The following is a 17512-nucleotide window of genomic DNA, read 5'->3' on the forward strand; positions in this document are numbered from 1 at the left end:
CAGAGCAGATTAGAGGTTGCCAAGGGCCGAGGTGGACAAAATGGAGAGTGACTGCCGAGGGGGTAGGGGGCTTCTTCTTGAAGCGATAAAAATGTTCTGGGGTTAAATAGTGGTAACAGTCATACATATTTGAATATACTAACAACCATTGAACTGTATACTTTATACAATGATGAATTTTATTATGTGAATTATCTCTTAATTTCAAAAAGAAGAAAAAAATTAAAGATTGATTAATCTGACATTAAAATTTAAAGCAATATGATAAAAGAGCATAGATAAGCAGTTAAGAATCATTATTCAAGATGTATGAATAACTTCTACAAACACATAAGACAAAGGAAATTATTCCACCAAATAATATGCATAAGATCGGAAAAGTCACCAAAGAGGAAAACCTAATAACTAATAAACACGTAATAATCAGTGATATGCAAATTAAAACACCAAGGAGGAAGTTTCCCACGTGTATTCAAAGATGTGCTAATAGTAAAACTTCAAAAATTATATGTGTCCAGCCAAAAAAACAATTGATAAGTAAATTTTAATATATACATGCAATGGAAGACAATAGACTTATTAGAATGAATAAACTAGATACACGGGTATGTATGTAGGAAAATCTCAAAATTACACTATTGAATTTAAAAAGCAGATCTTAAAAAGATATGGACAAAATTATAACAATTATGTGAAATTTAAAAGCATACGAATATGTAACTTGTCATACAGCATACAGTTTTGCATATATGTGTGTGTGTGTTTATGCAGTAAACACACGTCTAGACAGGCGGATTCACAGCATCTTCAGGATACTGGATAAACCCGGGAAAGGAGGTAAGTGAATAGATCAGAAAAGAGATAAAAGGGAGCTTCCATTTATATCTACTGCACTTTATTTCTTTGGGAAAAGTCAGAAAAAGCATGGTATAATAAAAATAATTGTTACATTTTAATCGGTGAATATGGTACTTTAAGTATTATTCTCTGTAGTTTATTGTCAAGATGACAGTTAAACATAGTGTCATAGTCATACTTATATAATACTAATGACATGGTAGGTCATGTCACAGACTTTTTATTAAATTGCTGGTTTGAATCCTTTGTCTGTATTTCTACTAGTATGTGCCTAATACTGGCTGCAGGTGACATAAACCTGGAAATAGTGTCTTAAACAAATTGAAGGTTTTATTTTGTTTTCACACAATGAAAAGTCCAAAACTTGGAAATTCGAGAGGGGTACAGTGGTCTCATGGTGCCAGAGGAGAAATGAACTCTTCGTACCTTCCCGTCCAGCCATCCCTCGCGTGTTCTTGTCACCTTTGGGGTCACGGCATGGCTACTTTGCTTATGGCATCAAGCCCGCGTCCCAGGCAGGAGGAAGGGGAGAACAAAGAAGAGAGTGCCCACCAATACATCTGCCCTTTCACACCCTGCCCAGCATCCACGTGTTTTTTTTTTATCCTCATTCGAGGACATTTTTCCATTTTTTGTACAGACAGAGTGGGAGGGAGAGAGAGGAAGAGAGAAAGAGGGAAACATCGATGTGAAAGGGACACATTGAGTGGCTGCTACCCGCACGACCAACCAGGGCCGGGGACAAACTGCAACCGAGGTACATGCCCTTAGCGGGAACCGAACCTGGGTCTCTCCGGACCACAGGTGGATGCTCTAACCGCTGAGCCAAACCGGCCAGGGCACATCCACGTGTTTTGAGGAGCCTCCTCGGAAGCCTCAACCAAAGGCGGCTTCTTTTTTCTGTGGCCAGAACAAAACCAAATGATAACTTCTATCCAGAACTTCAGTCTTTGTTGAACCTTTCTTCCAAATTGGGATTCTGTAGATGGGTATAAGAGAACAGACATTGAGTAGAAGCTCCTAGGCCTTCACAGATAACAATGATGATAATGATGGTGATGATCATAACAGTTACCACTCGCTGAACTTGTGCTGTACGCCAGATGTGTGAGCTTCGTATATTTTATCTTGTTCAATCTTCACTGCGATCCTATTAAGTACCCGTGTTAGCACTCATTTAAAGATGAGGAAATTGAGACTCGTGAAGGTGGAATAGCATACCGAAGGTCAGAGGATGGTGGATCGAGAACTGAGGTCCAGGCTGTCGGACTCCCAGGCTTGTCTGTCCTGGGGTTAGGTCGCACATCACAGGTCCCAGGACACATGTCAGCCCTGGAACGGTGGATCATCCCAGGGCCGCTTAAACAGTACTGGGCAGGAGTTCAATTAAAGTTTGCGAATGGTTAATTTAATAAATGTTGTTTATCTTTTTTCATAAATGTTAAAGACTTACAATAGATTAAGAATACAACCCTTTATATTGTATATATATTTTTTTCTTTTGCCTTATAGATTTTATGACTCTTTTTGACATATAGATAGTTAAACGTTTTATGTGTCAAATCTATCTGTTTCCCTTTATGGTTTCTTCCTTTGCTTTTATGTTTAGATATTCTCCCCTACCCTACCCACCAAAAGTTATATTTTCGTCTGGCTCTTTTATAGTTTACTTTGTAATTCAAAATAAAATGGGGATATGCAGGAATGGGAAAGACTTTCATGCACATGTTCCACTTGCCAGGTTCGGGGGAGCGTTTCAGAACTGTAAGCTTATATGTTTGAAATGTTCATCTCAGGAACTGATTTAAAATCCATAACTTAAGGGAGTGAAAACTCTTTCCAATGCATTCCCAATGTGCAGTGCACATGTATCTGATCTGCAATCGGCAATCATGTCAAAATGTGTCAGCTCATTTCATATTCTTTTTAACTATCCTTTGATTAAGGGAGTGCTGTATCAACTTATGTAAGCCTGCAGTCAAATCTACCTTCAAATTATTAGCACCTGGTGAGAAATGTCCTTCCCGTTCTATACACCAGTTCATCATGTCTTATTTGTAATTCACTTGATGATTTTGATATATCATTATAAATACTGTATGTGACTAAGTCTTTACACTGAAGCTTTGTTCTTGAAAAAATGGCAGAAAATGGGAATTGCGTACTGTGTGGATGTCGACCAAGCAGGTGTGGTGCTCTGCTGAGATGATAAATCACCAGCCCCAACTGTCTCTGTGTTGGGAAACATGATGTCACCAATGTGTACCTTGCACCATTGGGTCTAACTTGGTTTTCTAGCCAATGGAATGGGAAAATATTTGTTAATTCACTGTTATGAGCAAATCACTTTTAGAAATTATCTTATTAGAAAATAAAAAGAATGATCTAGTCCAGGTGTTGGCAAACTTTTTGTAAAGAGCCAGATGGTGAAGATTTGGGGTTTGGTTGGCCATAAGATCTCGAATGCAGCTACTCAACTCTGCCTATAGCAGCCCGAGACAGGACATAAACAAATGGGTGTGGCTGGGGTCCAACCGAAGACAGTTGGTCTGCCCAATCTGGCCCCTAGGCTGTAGTTTTCCAACTGCTATATAGTCAGAATTTATTCCTTTATAGAGGAGTTTTTCTTATCCGAAAGGTGGGACTCGGTTGCTATTCTGGAAAATATTAAGTTCTCCTATTACTGGTACTTGAAGACTTTGACTTAAATGTCTTAGGGTTAAGTTGGAAAGCCCTTTGAACATTTTTGAAGAGAAGAATCATGATGTAAACATGGAATTGTTTGTTAGGAATAGATGACATCAATCTCAAACAAAAGGTTAGTGTCTCAAAGCTTCTTTGGTATTAGTGGCTCATTACTTTCTTCCTAAACAAATCTGTCTTCTGCCAAGAGCTGGATATGGCTCTGAATCCCAGGGAGGTCCAGGCTTCAAGACAGGGGAGTGCATGGGTGCCACACACGTCTTGGAGTTTGTCACTGTGTGATCACAAGCACTGAATACTCCAGAGCTGACGCAAATTTGCAGGGTCTGCTTTATTTGTTTATTTTTCTTTATTGATTTTTAGAGAGAGAGGGAGGGAAAGGGGGAGAGAAACATCAGGGAGAGAGAACATCGATTGGCCGCCTCCTGCATGCCCCCCACTGGGGATCAGGCCCACAACCTGGGCCTGTGCCCTGACCGGGAATCGCACAGGTGACTAACCTCTTGGTGCCTGGGTCGACGCTCAACCACTGAGCCACACCGGCTGGGCTGGAGGGTCTGCTTCAATGCACGAAGTTTCCACACCATTAAAGCAGCAAAGGCTAGATTTGTCCCTAGTATCATTGCGTCATGCTGTAGTAAATCAGGATGACTCGCTGAAATTTTGCTTCTGTTTTCATGGATTCTCTCACAGTGCAGACTGTACCCTAGTGTCTCCATCTCTGATTGGATGTTATTAATCACATTTCGTTAAATAAAACTTTGGGGTGGGGGTTGGTTTTTAATATACATATACAAATTTGTATATTTTGAGGGGGTGGGTTATGTGTTAGGTAGGACAAGGGTCTCAAGGTCTGGGTGGTTCTTACTAAATGCTATTCTTGCTCAATGTTAAAATGTAGCATAGTATTTTTAGATGCAGCTGTAAACAGGATGAGCTTGACAGGAACTCAACCAGGTAAGTGCAGCCAACTGCAGAGAAAAAAATCAATGTGAAATTGATCAAATAGTATATATAAGCAATGGCTAAGCCTCCCTTCCCAGAGACAGCTTTGGATATGAATTCCCTGTCTCCTTTATTGGCTGCAAGTAAATAAAACTACCTTGTGGCAATCATGTCTGGTTCTTCAATAGAGCACCCCAAGCAGCAAACCTCTTGAGTTCGGTAATATATTTTATACACACACACACATAACTATATATATGTATATATGTATAGTTTTTAAAAATTAGCTTCTTATGAACTTCCAAATAGCCATAAATATTATTCCTGAAAAATTTCAATGTTATCAGTGTTTAAAGGAGGTTGGATTTCATACTTTGAAACTCCTCATCTATGATAAAACTTTCGTTGTTGTTCTTGTATTTTCTCTGTTTAGATACTTTTCACAGATATGTTATTATTGCTTGGTGGTTGGCTTATTTTTGGAGACACCTCCCCCTCAAAGCAAATGAAGATAATTTATTGTTCATTTTATAATTGCAAAAGAAATACATATTTATAAAAAGCACTTTTAAAACAATAAAATTACCCATCATTTATCACACAGAGATGCTAATGATAAAAAATATGTGTATTCTCCCAAATATCTCCTTTTCCTCCCTCCCTCCCTCCCTCCCTCCTTCCCTCCCTCCCTCCCTCCCTCCCTCCCTCCCTCCCTTCCTTCCTTCCCTTCTCTTTTTCCATTTCATTTTAAAATTTCTATTTGTAACAAAAAGAGGATCTAACACATTATATATAATGTTTCATAACTTACCTTATGATATAGCAATATATTTAAATATCTCCGACTATATCTCTTGGTCATAGTGCATTTTCCACAACATAATTAAAAAACAATTTAATTAGTTTTATCTTGCACTTATAAAAGCAATATATATTTAGTGCAAACTAACTTAGAAAATATACAAAAACAAAGATAAAAAATATATTTAGTACTCCCATCAAAAGTTGCTGATATTTGTTCTACAAGGCCCTTGAAAGAAGGTATTTATGCTAACATAAGCTTGGGAAATTTTGGATTCAATGCATTTAAACAGGTTTTCTTTCACATCAGGACCTCTCGGGGCTGTTAATCTGCTGGAGTATGTTTTGTTGTTCACAAAAGGGAAATAAAATGTAAAGGTTCTCAAACTTATTTTATCTGAGAATAATTTATTCCAGTAGATTTTTTCCTTCAGAACAAATTTTGGTAAACAATGTTCTTGCACACACACGCACACACACACATACAGTTTTCGTTAATTTACTTACTTAGTTCTAGGTGACTGTTTTAATAATCAGATAATTTAATATATCATGGACATCAATTCACATCAATAAATGGGGATCCTAATGTTTTGAAACAATTCCATATTGGTGGACACTTAGGTTGTTTCCATCTTTTTGGCATTTGTAAATTATGTTGAAATCAACACCCTATACATCCCTTTCTGTAAACTTGCTCAATTATTTCCTTAGGATAAACTCCTAAAAAAGAGATAGTATGGGTCTTTTAATTTATCTGTATTCCAAGATTAGTTTCTTTGCCCAGGAACATAACTGTTTTTCATAAAAAGTTATGAGGAGGAGGATTTAGTTCAAGGGTGTCTACTGATGAAGGGTAAACTAACAGGAATAAAATGGGCTATCAGAAATATGGTTTGTTAAATACTTGCAATTATTCACAAGACTAATATGCGTTTATAAAGAAGTAGTTGTTAAGATGCTTTTTTTTTTTTTTTTTTTTTTTTCCAGAATGGGTACTGGGAGAGCCCCTAATTAAAAAATAAAGTGAAAAAGCAAATTAAAATTTAAAAAATGTCTCCCTCACCCACTTGTAGAGAGTCAAAAATTTAGAAGAAACACCGCCTTCTGACTTTTAATTTTTTTTTTCTTTTATTGATTTTAGAGAGAGAGGAAGGTAGAAGGGGAGAGAGACAGAAACATCAATGAGAGAGAACATTGACTGGTCGCCTCCTGCATGCCCCCCACTGGGGATCTGGCCCACAGCCTGGGCATGTGCCCTGACCAGGAATTGAACCAGCGACCTCTGGGTGCATGGGTCAACGCTCAACCACTGAGCCACACTGGCCGGGCAGCACCTTCTGACTTTTAAATAAACACACATTTTAAATGCAAGTTAAGGTGTAGAAATAGATTCCTACCGTTTCTATAAGTGATTTGCCTCTTCTCATTCATTAAAGCCTGACATACTCCACCCAGAGACTTATTAGAATTATGGCTTCATTCCAGCAAAGGTACCATAAGCTCTTTCACTGGACTTTACATAGGTTGGGGGTCTCATCCTGCTCAGAATAAAAAGTAAGCAAGCAAATCTGATCAGATTTTCTCTGTCTAAATTTTGGAGTCTGCCCTGATGCCTTTGAACAATCATATACAGGACTAAGCAAATGCCATTGTTTGCTTATGTGATAGACTGAGATCAAGAATGTTAATGTTATCTCTAAGAACACTTTTTAATTTATATCAAAATTATATAAACAGGGTCACCAGGGCTAAATGGGATGTCAATGACCTATGAAGATCAGAAAGTAAACAAAAGATCTTAAAATAAGCATGTAACCTGAACACCTTGAGGGTTGTTGTATATTAAAACGCAATTGTTTACATAAAGAAAGGCAAAATTACTTAGTGCTAATTCTGTTTGTGACAAGCTCCTTCTTCCACAATCCATCAGCTGAACGGTGATGGATGGGGGTTTTACTCTGCCTGTTTTGAAGGCTTGTGACGAAAACCAACACCAACTGTCTAGATGGGTACGGCCTTCAGAAGCTTACTCGTTTTCTTTACGGCACGGGTTGGCTTCAGGCTAAGTTCTTCCTTCAAGATAGGTGTTGTTGAGGTAGGAGGTCGCCAGGGGACCCGAGTAAGATTAAAGGAGTGAAATAGGGTTGACAGGAAGAGATGGGTAGATTCATGAAGGTGCACGTTCAAGGATTTCTTTGAAGCCCAAACTTCTGTCTTCAAAAGGAATTCCAGCCAGATGGGGAACAAATGGGAGCATGTCTTTGGGTGGGTAACCCACAGAGTTTGGGTTCAAGGGTGGATGAGTGCTGAGTCCCAAAACACTTCATGAAAAAAAAAAAAAGGTCACTGAAATAAGAAAAAGAAAGCAGAATTTTATCAGGTGTTAATAGACATACATAATTATGGATCTGAAACGGAGGCAAATTAAAAACTCACTGGAGGAAATAGTTTTTCCATAAGAAACAGAAGCTGTGTTTGCCCTCCAAGCTGGCAAGAGCGTGGTTCAAGGGGTAGTATGGTCTAGAAATTATGTATCCCGCCTGGACTCGGTGCCAGGATCTCCCAGTTACACTGCGTGACCCCGGAAAGTAATCTGACCTTTCTGTGCCTGGCTTCCCTTATCATTAAAATGGGGAGAATAGTCTCCACCTGCTAGGTTAGTTGTGAAGATGAAATGAGTTTCTATGCGCAAAGTGTTCAGAACAGTGCTTGACATGGAAGCGCTCAGTAAACACTAACCGTTCGTTTTAACATTTGAAGACTCAAGAAGATGAATACGCTGCTAAATGATAACTATTCTGCTGCCTGGGATTCTTCCTGATAGCTTAATTTATTTGGTTCTTAATGTCTTTTTTGATCTTTAACAGTCACCTTTCAAAATGTAAATCTTCCACAGGGTTCTACCCAAAGCTGTTATCAATTAATAAATACCACGGTAGGGATTAATTGGCCATCTACAGTGCCTGGATGGGATCATGCTGCAGGGACGAGGACGAGGTGCTGAGGCAGTGGAAAGCTCCTAGGACAAACCTGATCCACCTTTATACCTCACGCCAAAATTAACCTACCACTTCCAATTGCGCTAATTGTGAGGGAATTCTCCATCCTGCAGTGCTTTAGTGCAAAGCAGCCGGGAGAGAGCGTGCCCATAACTTTCCGTGAGACAAGGGGAGGGCGGTGCCGCATTTTCTGACTTCTTGCCTGAACCATAGGAAGGAAACAAAATGTCTCATTCAAAGGAAGACATAAAACGGGAGAGGGCTTAGAAAAGTCGTGTGGGTTGGTGGTGCAAAGACCGTGCGCAGGAATTCCGGAGCCTTAGCTCTGGGTGCAGGCTTTGGAAACCAAGTGAGCACGTGCTGAAGCTGCAGCTGGCCAAGCACATGCGTGAGGCATCGAGACGGGAGATACAGGGAAGGGAAGGACACACATACACACACACACACACACACACACACACACACACACGAAGCTATTTTATAAACATATATCCTATTGAAATGCCAAGTTATATTTTATGGTGTAGTATTTTTGTTCTTGAATTACATATGGCAGAGTAGGGCATTAAAATCTCCTCAATGTTTGGTTTTCCTTATGGTGTTAATCCGATCCCAACTGCAAGGTTTGTTCAGTAGATTTTCATCTTTAAAGTCTAAGGCAGTTGAATGTTTTACTAGAATAGTGATTCTCAAAAGTTTTGATCTCAGCGTCCCTAACACGCTCTTAGAAATCATTGCGGACTTCTGCTTTGTCGTCATACCCATGGCCATTTATTTACCACCTTAGAAGTTAACAGTGAGGAAAAATGTAACTATTAATTCATCTCAATGACAATAATAAACCCATGCTCTAATTCCATAAATAATATTCTTTTTAATAAGACAGCACGTTTCCAAAAAACAGTAAAAAGAGTTGCAAAATTTTCAGTGCCACAGATGACAGCTTCTTATATCTGGCCCTGTTCAGTGTGTATTTCAAAACATGCAGCCTCGGGAAAACCCCGCTGCTCTTGGAAGACAGGCGAGAGAACACACAGAAAGCATCTTAGTACTGCTTGGTGACAGTTGTGAACCCACAGACTTCCTGAGAAGGTCTCAGGTAAGCCCCGGGAACCCGCAGACCGCACTTGAAGAACTGTTCTCGGACCAAGGCCTAGGCGTGGCCAAGACTGCATGACCTGATGTCACTGTTATTGTTTCACTGTTATAGTTTATTGATTCTAAGAGGCCCATGTTTTCTCACCCTGAGTTTGCAGTGTGTCTTACATCGATAGTGTCTTACAATAGCAGTTGTGACACAGTTGTCATTGCTTGTGCAGGTAGGAACTTTGTCATAGCTATTCATATTGTCCCCATTTTGGTGGGAATATGTGCATTGTTGCTATTATGTGTTGAGCTTTATTGCTGTTTAAAAACTCTTCTTTTCAGAACTTACAGTATTACTAGGTGTTGAAACGAAAAGTTACTATGTATGCAGAAAGGCAAAGACAGAGCAGTAAGGCACACATTTGATATTAGTGAAGCAATCTCGGGAGAAAGAATAAAGTTCTAGATTTGCATGCGCAAGAGCACTAGTGATTGCTTCATGGTACATGAGAAGGGCTGTACATGCAGCCATGGCTGTACACGCAGCCGTGGCTGTAGTGGGTGATGCTACTGGGAAACATGCAAAATGTTTGCCTATCCCATGCCAGACGATACCCTTGAAGCCACAAGCAATTGACAGAGTTCTCAGTAGAGAGGTAAGATGCTGCACATCTTACCTGAGGGGCTGCTGTGACTGATCTGTGCACCACGCAGGAACGTCATTAAGGCAGGTGTCAGTTTAATAGGTGGTTGTTTTTCTTTCTCAGATGTCCATGAAATAATTCATGGCTTACCACGGATGTCATCTTAGATTGAGTGAAAACTGTGTAACAATACTTTTGACTGGTGTGTTGGTTGCCTAAATCTGTTATAACAAGGTAACATAAGCCAAGTGGCTTAGAAAAGCCAGAAAGATTTTCTCTCATAATTCTGGAGGCTAAAAGCCTAAAAATCAAAGGCGTCAGCAGGGCCATGTGCCCTGTGAGACTATGGAAGAATTCCTCCTTACCCCTGTCTAGTTCCCGGTGGTGGCCACCAGTCCTTGGAATTTCTTGGCTTGTACCTGCATCGCTCTCATTGTCCCCTCTGTAATGACACATGTGCTCCCTGTGTGTTTGTAGTCACATGACATTTTCCTCTTCTTATAAGGACACTGGTCATATTCAGTTAAGGGCCCATCTGACTCCAGTACGAACTCATTTTAACTAATAACATCCACAGTGATGCTTGTTCCAAATGAGGCCATGTTTTGAGGTTCTGAGGGTTAGGACTTCAACATATCTTTGGGGAGGGGCACCATTCAACCTACAACAAGTGGGAAAGAACATACGAAGTCTCAACAGAGAAAATTCTATGTGTTCCCAAGTTCTGTTTCATATTCCTCCCTCCTGGGCACAATACCATTTTTATTTTCCAGTCCTTGTGCAGTCAAGCAAGACCATGCAATTAATTATGGACAATGAAACCTGAGAATAAGTGACTTGATTTTCAGTGTCTTGATTTTCTTTAGGTAGTGAGCGTCAGCACAGTGTGTTGGTGTCACAGCAGCCTGGACGTGTGAGGCACCATAGGGATGGTGGAGAGAGCATGTGCTGGGGAGAGCTGTCTGACCTACAGCAATCTTCGTATCAGTAAGAAGACATTTGTATCTGTTAAAAACACAGATGTTTTGTAGTCATTTGTCACAGCAGCAGCATCTAGCCCATCCTGATTAATACAAGAAAATAAACCAAGAGGTAGAAGAAGACATGAAACTGAATTTGCAATTCACTTTCTGTAAACTTATCTGGTAATTCCTTATAAGGATAGAACACTCCTCTTTTTTTTTTTTTCAAACGCTCACTCAAGGATGTTTTTCCATTTATCTCCAGACAGAGTGGAAGGGAGGGAGAAAGAGAGAGAGGAACATTGACGTGAGAGAGACACATCGGCTGGCTGCCTCCCGCATGACCCAGACCAAGGCCAGGGACCAAACCTCAACCGAGGTACGTGCCCTTGACCAGAATCAAACCCGAGACTCTTTGGTCCATGGGCCGACGCTCTACCGCTGAGCCAGACAGGGCACTTCTTTTAACTGTCAAAAATTAATTATTAACATAACACACCATCTTAGTAGAAAATAGGGCAAAACCACATGACCATTTCAACAGATGCCAAGAAGGTATTTGGAACCATTCAACACCCTTGTATGATAAAAACACTCGATCCACTTGGAAAAGTGAACCTGTTCAATCTGATAAAGCGCATCTCTGAAAAACTCATAACAAACTAAAAATGTGAATCAACTTGAGGTCCCAAAGGGCAAGCTACTCCTTTGTCCTCTTACCGTTTTATATCCGTGGCCCAGAAGAGTGACAGGCTCAGGCACGCTGCCTTTCAGAAGAGCAGCAGCTTGATTTCAAGGTGAAATTACTGTATGCTCACTTGTATGATCAGGATAGGCATCATCGCTCTTCAGGAACAAACGCCCCAAATCTCAAAGGTTTATAACAAGAGTTTGTTTCTCACTCCTGTGACGTGGCGGCTGTGGGTTGGTTGGGGCCCCCACTCCGCCACAGTTTCTCGATTCCCGGTCTCAGCTGATGGAGACGCTGCTGTCTCAGACATTGCTGGGTCTCATGGCAGAAGGACTATGCTCTGGAGAATCTTTCACCAGCAATTAAACCTTCCAGCCTGGAGGTGATACGTGCCACTTTTACTTACAATTCATTAGACAGAATCAATCATATGGTGCCACCAAGCCAGAAAGGATCCTGGTGTGTGTGATTCTTCCATGGGCTCCCAAGACAAGGGACTTCAACTATGTGATGAAGAGATCTGTGGATTACCTTACTGTACACATTCAAATAGTAGAAAAGTATGTCACTCAGAAATACCCCAGAGATAACCACTGTGTTTAAGTTAAGTTGCTGTATATTTTCTACTCTTAGAGAAATACACATATGTACACACACATACACACAATTTAATTTTAAAATATCCCACTAGAAATGCCATTCTATAATCTGCTTCCCCCTGCCCTTAACCGTATAGCAAGGTCATATTTCTCCATGTCAAGGCATGGAAGTCTACCTCATACCTTTTTAAAAATATATATATTTTATTGCTTTTTTAGAGAGAGAGATAGAAACATTGATGTGACAGAGAAACATCAATCAGCTGCCTTCTGCCTGACCCCACTGGGGACTGAGCTCACAACCGGGCATGTGCCTTGACCGGGAATCAAACCAGGACCTCTCAGTCCATGGGACGATGCTCCACCCCCTGAGCCACACCAGCCGGGCTCACACCTTTGAACTGATGCATACTATCCCACTGATGGATTAACCATGGTTCATTTAATTACCTCCCAACGAATGAACATTCAGGTTCCTTCTAGTTCTTGATATTATTAAACATTTTGCAATCAACACTCTTGAACATACATTTTAGCCAGCCATGTTTGTGACTAAATAAAGATGACAAATATATATATATATATATATATATATATATATATATATATATATGAATGAGGATAACCAATCACGAGTGATTTCAGATTCCAAACACATGGTTAGTGAAGAAAAAATATATATTATTCAAACCCTTTCCCGATGGTTCAGCATATTTCAGAATTGGCAACAAAGGCGCAGGAATGCTTGAGGATGTTAACGTAGCGGGCCGTTCAGAGCAGCTTCCCAGGGCTCCTTCGGGCTCCCAGGCCCAACAGGCCCTCTCCGAGCTGTGGAAACAGCCGTGTTACAATATCACTGCCCTACCTGAGCCGTCGGAAGCTCCTGAGAAATGAGCACGGTGGTAGTGTGACTCCTTCGTTTTCTACCTTCAGTTCCAATTCCTGGCCCTATATGTCGATGAGAATGACTAGTTACGCACGTGAAATCGGAACCTGAAGAGAGGGTTTGGGCAGCTTAAACCAATCAGGGGCGCGGCCTGCGCAGCTCTGCGGCTCTGACTGTGAAGGTGTCCGCACCCCGGGAGGGGCCGGCTCCCGCAGCATTGGCTTTGACGGGCTAAGTAGTGTGTCGTTGGCTGGGGTGGTGAGGGGAGGTTACTGCGGAAGATAAATGAGTTCCTTGGTGTATAACTGGCTCCCCAGGCTACTCAAGTTGGCTTGGCTCTCTGGACAGGTGCCGGCTGCATTCTCACTGTGAGACAGGCAGCACCATGCGTGCATCCCCGCAGGAAAATACCCCCTCGGAGCCCTCCAGCCTGGGCAGGGCTTGCGGGGTTTTAGTACATTCTAAGTCGGGGGGAGAGAGTAGGGGAAGTCTTAAATACAGATGGGTGTCTATTGTATGCCCTTCTCTCTCGTGAGCTTTATACAGACTCATCACAAAAAGCAACTGAAATAAAAACCAAAAAAGCTTCTTTGGGCTGCTCTGTTTCCTTTTCAGTTCAAGCTGTACATGGTATGTGTAACATATTTTGAAAATATGTTCTATTTCAGCAATTTTATTTATGTCATTCAGCTTCTCTCTCTGTCTCTGCCCCCCCCCCCCGTGTGTGTGTGTGTGTGTGTGTGTGTGTGTGTGTAGGAGGAGAAAGCCATATTAACAAACTACTAATTATTCTGACAGTAGAGGAAGATTGGTTAATCCCCGTTCTTTCCTTTCTGGCAGGCGGGACCACAGAAGCTGTCTGAAGGGGAGGAGATGGAGCACGGAGCAGAGGATGGGGAAGAGGTCAGAATGTGGCGCCAGTGTCCTCACACCAGTTCATTCGGCACCTGGAGAAGTGCTTGCCCCATAATGAACACTCTGAACACTTGTTGGCTGGGTGAAATGAAGAAAGATGACTGAAGGACCTTTGTAGAAGATAGTAGAAGGTGGGTCTTGAGTCTTGTAAAAGGATATCAACATAATACTTCTCCCCTCTGCCAACGTTTCCTGAGGGGGACCCCTTGCTCTTCCCTTTGTCCGTCCTTGCTGCCCTTGATCTTGGAGGCTGTCTAATCTGTTGCTGTCACTGTAGATAAACTGTTCATTCCCTGTAACTTGCACTGGGAAATGAACAAGGGAAATTTTTGCAGAGAAAAGGATACAATTTTAGGAATACAGGGAAGGCAATTACGGGTCAATGCCTGGAATCTTGCATAGACCTTCATTCCTTAGCTCAAAATTTCATCATATTTGGTAATATAACAAAATAGCACCAGGCACTAGGGTTCTAGCATTTGCTTTGCCCTAAATAACTGAGTGATGTGGCCCTGAGCACTGCTCGTACCTTGCTTTTCTTAGACTACCCGCTTAGTCCCTTTTGAATCTAACAACAATGTTTTCTGCCCAAAGTAGACATTCAGAAGGTAGAATTAGTTTTATGTAGGCGGGTTTCAAGCGATATCATTGCAGATTAGATTTACTATGAACATTAGTTATCTTGTTATATTACTTAATTTGAAGTAAGAGTATCAAGGCAGATATGAGAAGCCTGTTTAATTTGTGCCTCAATCTTTAAATTTGATGACCCATTAAATTAGAATAATTATAAACATGCATGGCAAGGAAGTTAGGATAAACTAATAATTCTGGCCAAACAAGGAGTTATTTGTGCCCTGACTCAAGAGAGAAGCAGAATTTGGGGAGCGGTCCATTCTTACTCACAATGTTGCCTCATTTTGATTCGGTGTCCTCAGTAGTCAAATGACAGATTTGAACTGGATGATCTCTAAAGTCAATGTTTTCTCTTTCGTTTAATTTATTTATTCAAAAGAAGTGACTGGGGGCACACCATGGGCCATGCATTTTTTCTAAGCACTGGGATACAGCAGTGAGTAAAACAAACAAAAATGCTTGTTCTTGTGGAGTTGACTTTCTAGATGAAGAAGGATACACAAGGAACAAATACATAATAAAAACATAAATACGCAATATAATGCATGTATATTTCAGAGGGTGCAAATGCTTGGTTCATTGTGTGACAGTCTTTCACACCTTTTCATTGGGGATTCATATTCTGTTTATACATTTGCATGGTTTTTAAACAGAGAGCTTGCGTGGATGAGAGTCTCTTTTTCCAAATTATGGATCAGAACCTTGCTACTGAAAGGGACATGTAGAACTAAAGGATGAAGCCCTCTGCCTGGCGCCCTCGCTGCTGGATTACCTATAACACTTCTCTCGTTTTAGCAACAACTTTTATTAGTGTCAGGGGGCTTCTTTCTCCCTCTGAGTGTCAATACAAGGCCCCATGCTTGACAGTCCTTGGCTGTGCCCTGCAGACAGTTGGTTATCAGTTCCAGAATCCCAGTCTTAGGGGCAAGACCCCCCTGGCCTGTCCTATCACTGATTACCTAGTCTCTTAGCCATGCCATCAGCCAGCCAGCTCCTTGACCTAGTCTCAAAGTACTGCAAGAGTACTTTGGCTGCAGGTTGTTGGCACACAGGTGTTAGTTTTTTTTTTTTTTTATCCTCACCTGAGGACATTTTTGCATTTATCTTCAGATAGAGCGGGAGGGAGGGAAGGAGGAAGAGAGAGAGAGAAACATTGATGTGAGAGTGACACATTAAGTGGTTGCCACCCACACGACCCCAACCGGGGCCAGGGACAAACTGCAACCAAGGTACATGCCCTTAGTGGAAACCAAACCTGGGTCTCTCTGGTCCATGGGCTGACACTCTAATGGCTGAGCCAAACCGGTCAGGGCCACAGGTGTTAGTTTTTATACTTAACCAAGTGAAAAGATTGCAGTGGAGTTGGCGACATTCCCGGGCTCCTCCTTTAGCTCACTGCTCTGTTGTCATCCTTTCACTTGTTGGTTTGAATGTCACAGCAGGTAGAGCTGGGTCTCTGCGTCAACTGCTCACCTTGGGGCTCATCTTTGAGAAGTGGCCGATCTTCCTTTTGATCAATTATTGAACAGAGCCAGCCAGGACAATCCAGGGAGGGTTGCTTTGATCAGACTGTACTTTTCTTCCCCATGACACAAAGACTCCTCCTCTTTTGAAAACCCAGGCTTCCAATGGATGACTGCACTGATATATCCATGTAGTGGAATAATATGTGACAATCAAAATGAATAAAATAGAGCAACATGTGTCCAAGTGGTAAAGTATGGAGTAAAAAAAAGACCAAATTACATATGTACAACATGATACTGTTAACATTTAAAAATATGCAGCCCAGCCTGGCCGGTGTGGCTCAGTGAATGAGCGTCCTCCCATGGACTGAGAGGTCCCGGTTCCATTCCTGGTCAGGGCACGTGCCTGGGTTGTGGGCTCGATCCCCAGTAGGGGGCATGCGGGAGGCAGCCTATTGATGTTTCCCTCTCACAGTGATATTTCTAGCTCTCTCCCCCTCCCCCTCTCTCTAAATATCAATAAAAACACATTAAAAAATGTGCAGCCCGGTCCGGGCAGCTCCGCTGGTTTGAGTGTCGTCTGGATACACCAAGGCTGCAGGTCTGATCCTCGTCCGGGCACATACAAGAATCAACCAGTGAATGCAGAACCAAGTGGAACAACAAATCAGTGTTTCTCTCTCTCTCTCTCTCTCTCTCTCTCTCTCTCTCTCTCTCAAATCAATACAAAAAATAAAATAAAACATATGCAAAATGATTGTGTGTTGCCAAGAGCAATTTACATGTGTATAAAAGTACAAAGATATGCTCCAGAATGATAACCTCCAAGTTCGGAGTCAGGGTTTCCTCTGTTGAGGGACGGAGAAGAATGTGGTTGGGAGGGGTACACAAGGAACTGCAACTATGCTTGTAGTATTCAATTTTTGAACCTGAGTGGCAGTCCCAAAGGTATTCTATATTGTTATTTGTACATTTTTAAATATTCAAAAACATTTATTTTATTTTTAAAAATTATCTTTATTGTTGATAGTATTACAGATGTTCAAACACATTTAAATAAATACATTTAAAATGATTACAATAAGACTATTATTTTTTTTCTTATTCTCTAAATCATTAAACTTCTAAAGGTTTATTCAATATTTATTCATTTTCACCAGTTGCCCAATTTCAGATTTTGGCAAAGAAAGGAAGTTTAGGAGGAATGTTCTCTAACTTCAAAATGTCTACATGTCAGTGAATTGCTCTTGGAAGGCAATTTTACCCCCTGAAACAAATACATGGTGTTACGTCAACCTAATTAATGATGTGGAACACA

General features: G+C 41.1%; 1 protein-coding gene across 1 annotated transcript in view; it reads left to right on the forward strand.

Annotated features, from left to right (window-relative positions):
* The window catches only part of MEIS1 (Meis homeobox 1), a 177297-nt gene extending 163223 nt beyond the window's left edge, over positions 1 to 14074 (forward strand). Inside the window, exon 12 of the mRNA XM_036263293.1 lies at positions 14018 to 14074. Coding sequence (XP_036119186.1) covers positions 14018 to 14040 — 23 coding nt within the window. The 3' untranslated portion in view covers positions 14041 to 14074. The remainder of the gene's footprint in view (positions 1 to 14017) is intronic.
* Positions 14075 to 17512: the final 3438 nt, after the last annotated feature.

This window comes from Molossus molossus, unplaced genomic scaffold (genome assembly GCF_014108415.1).
Source record: "Molossus molossus isolate mMolMol1 unplaced genomic scaffold, mMolMol1.p scaffold_m16_p_15, whole genome shotgun sequence".
NCBI classification, from domain to species: Eukaryota; Metazoa; Chordata; class Mammalia; order Chiroptera; family Molossidae; genus Molossus; species Molossus molossus.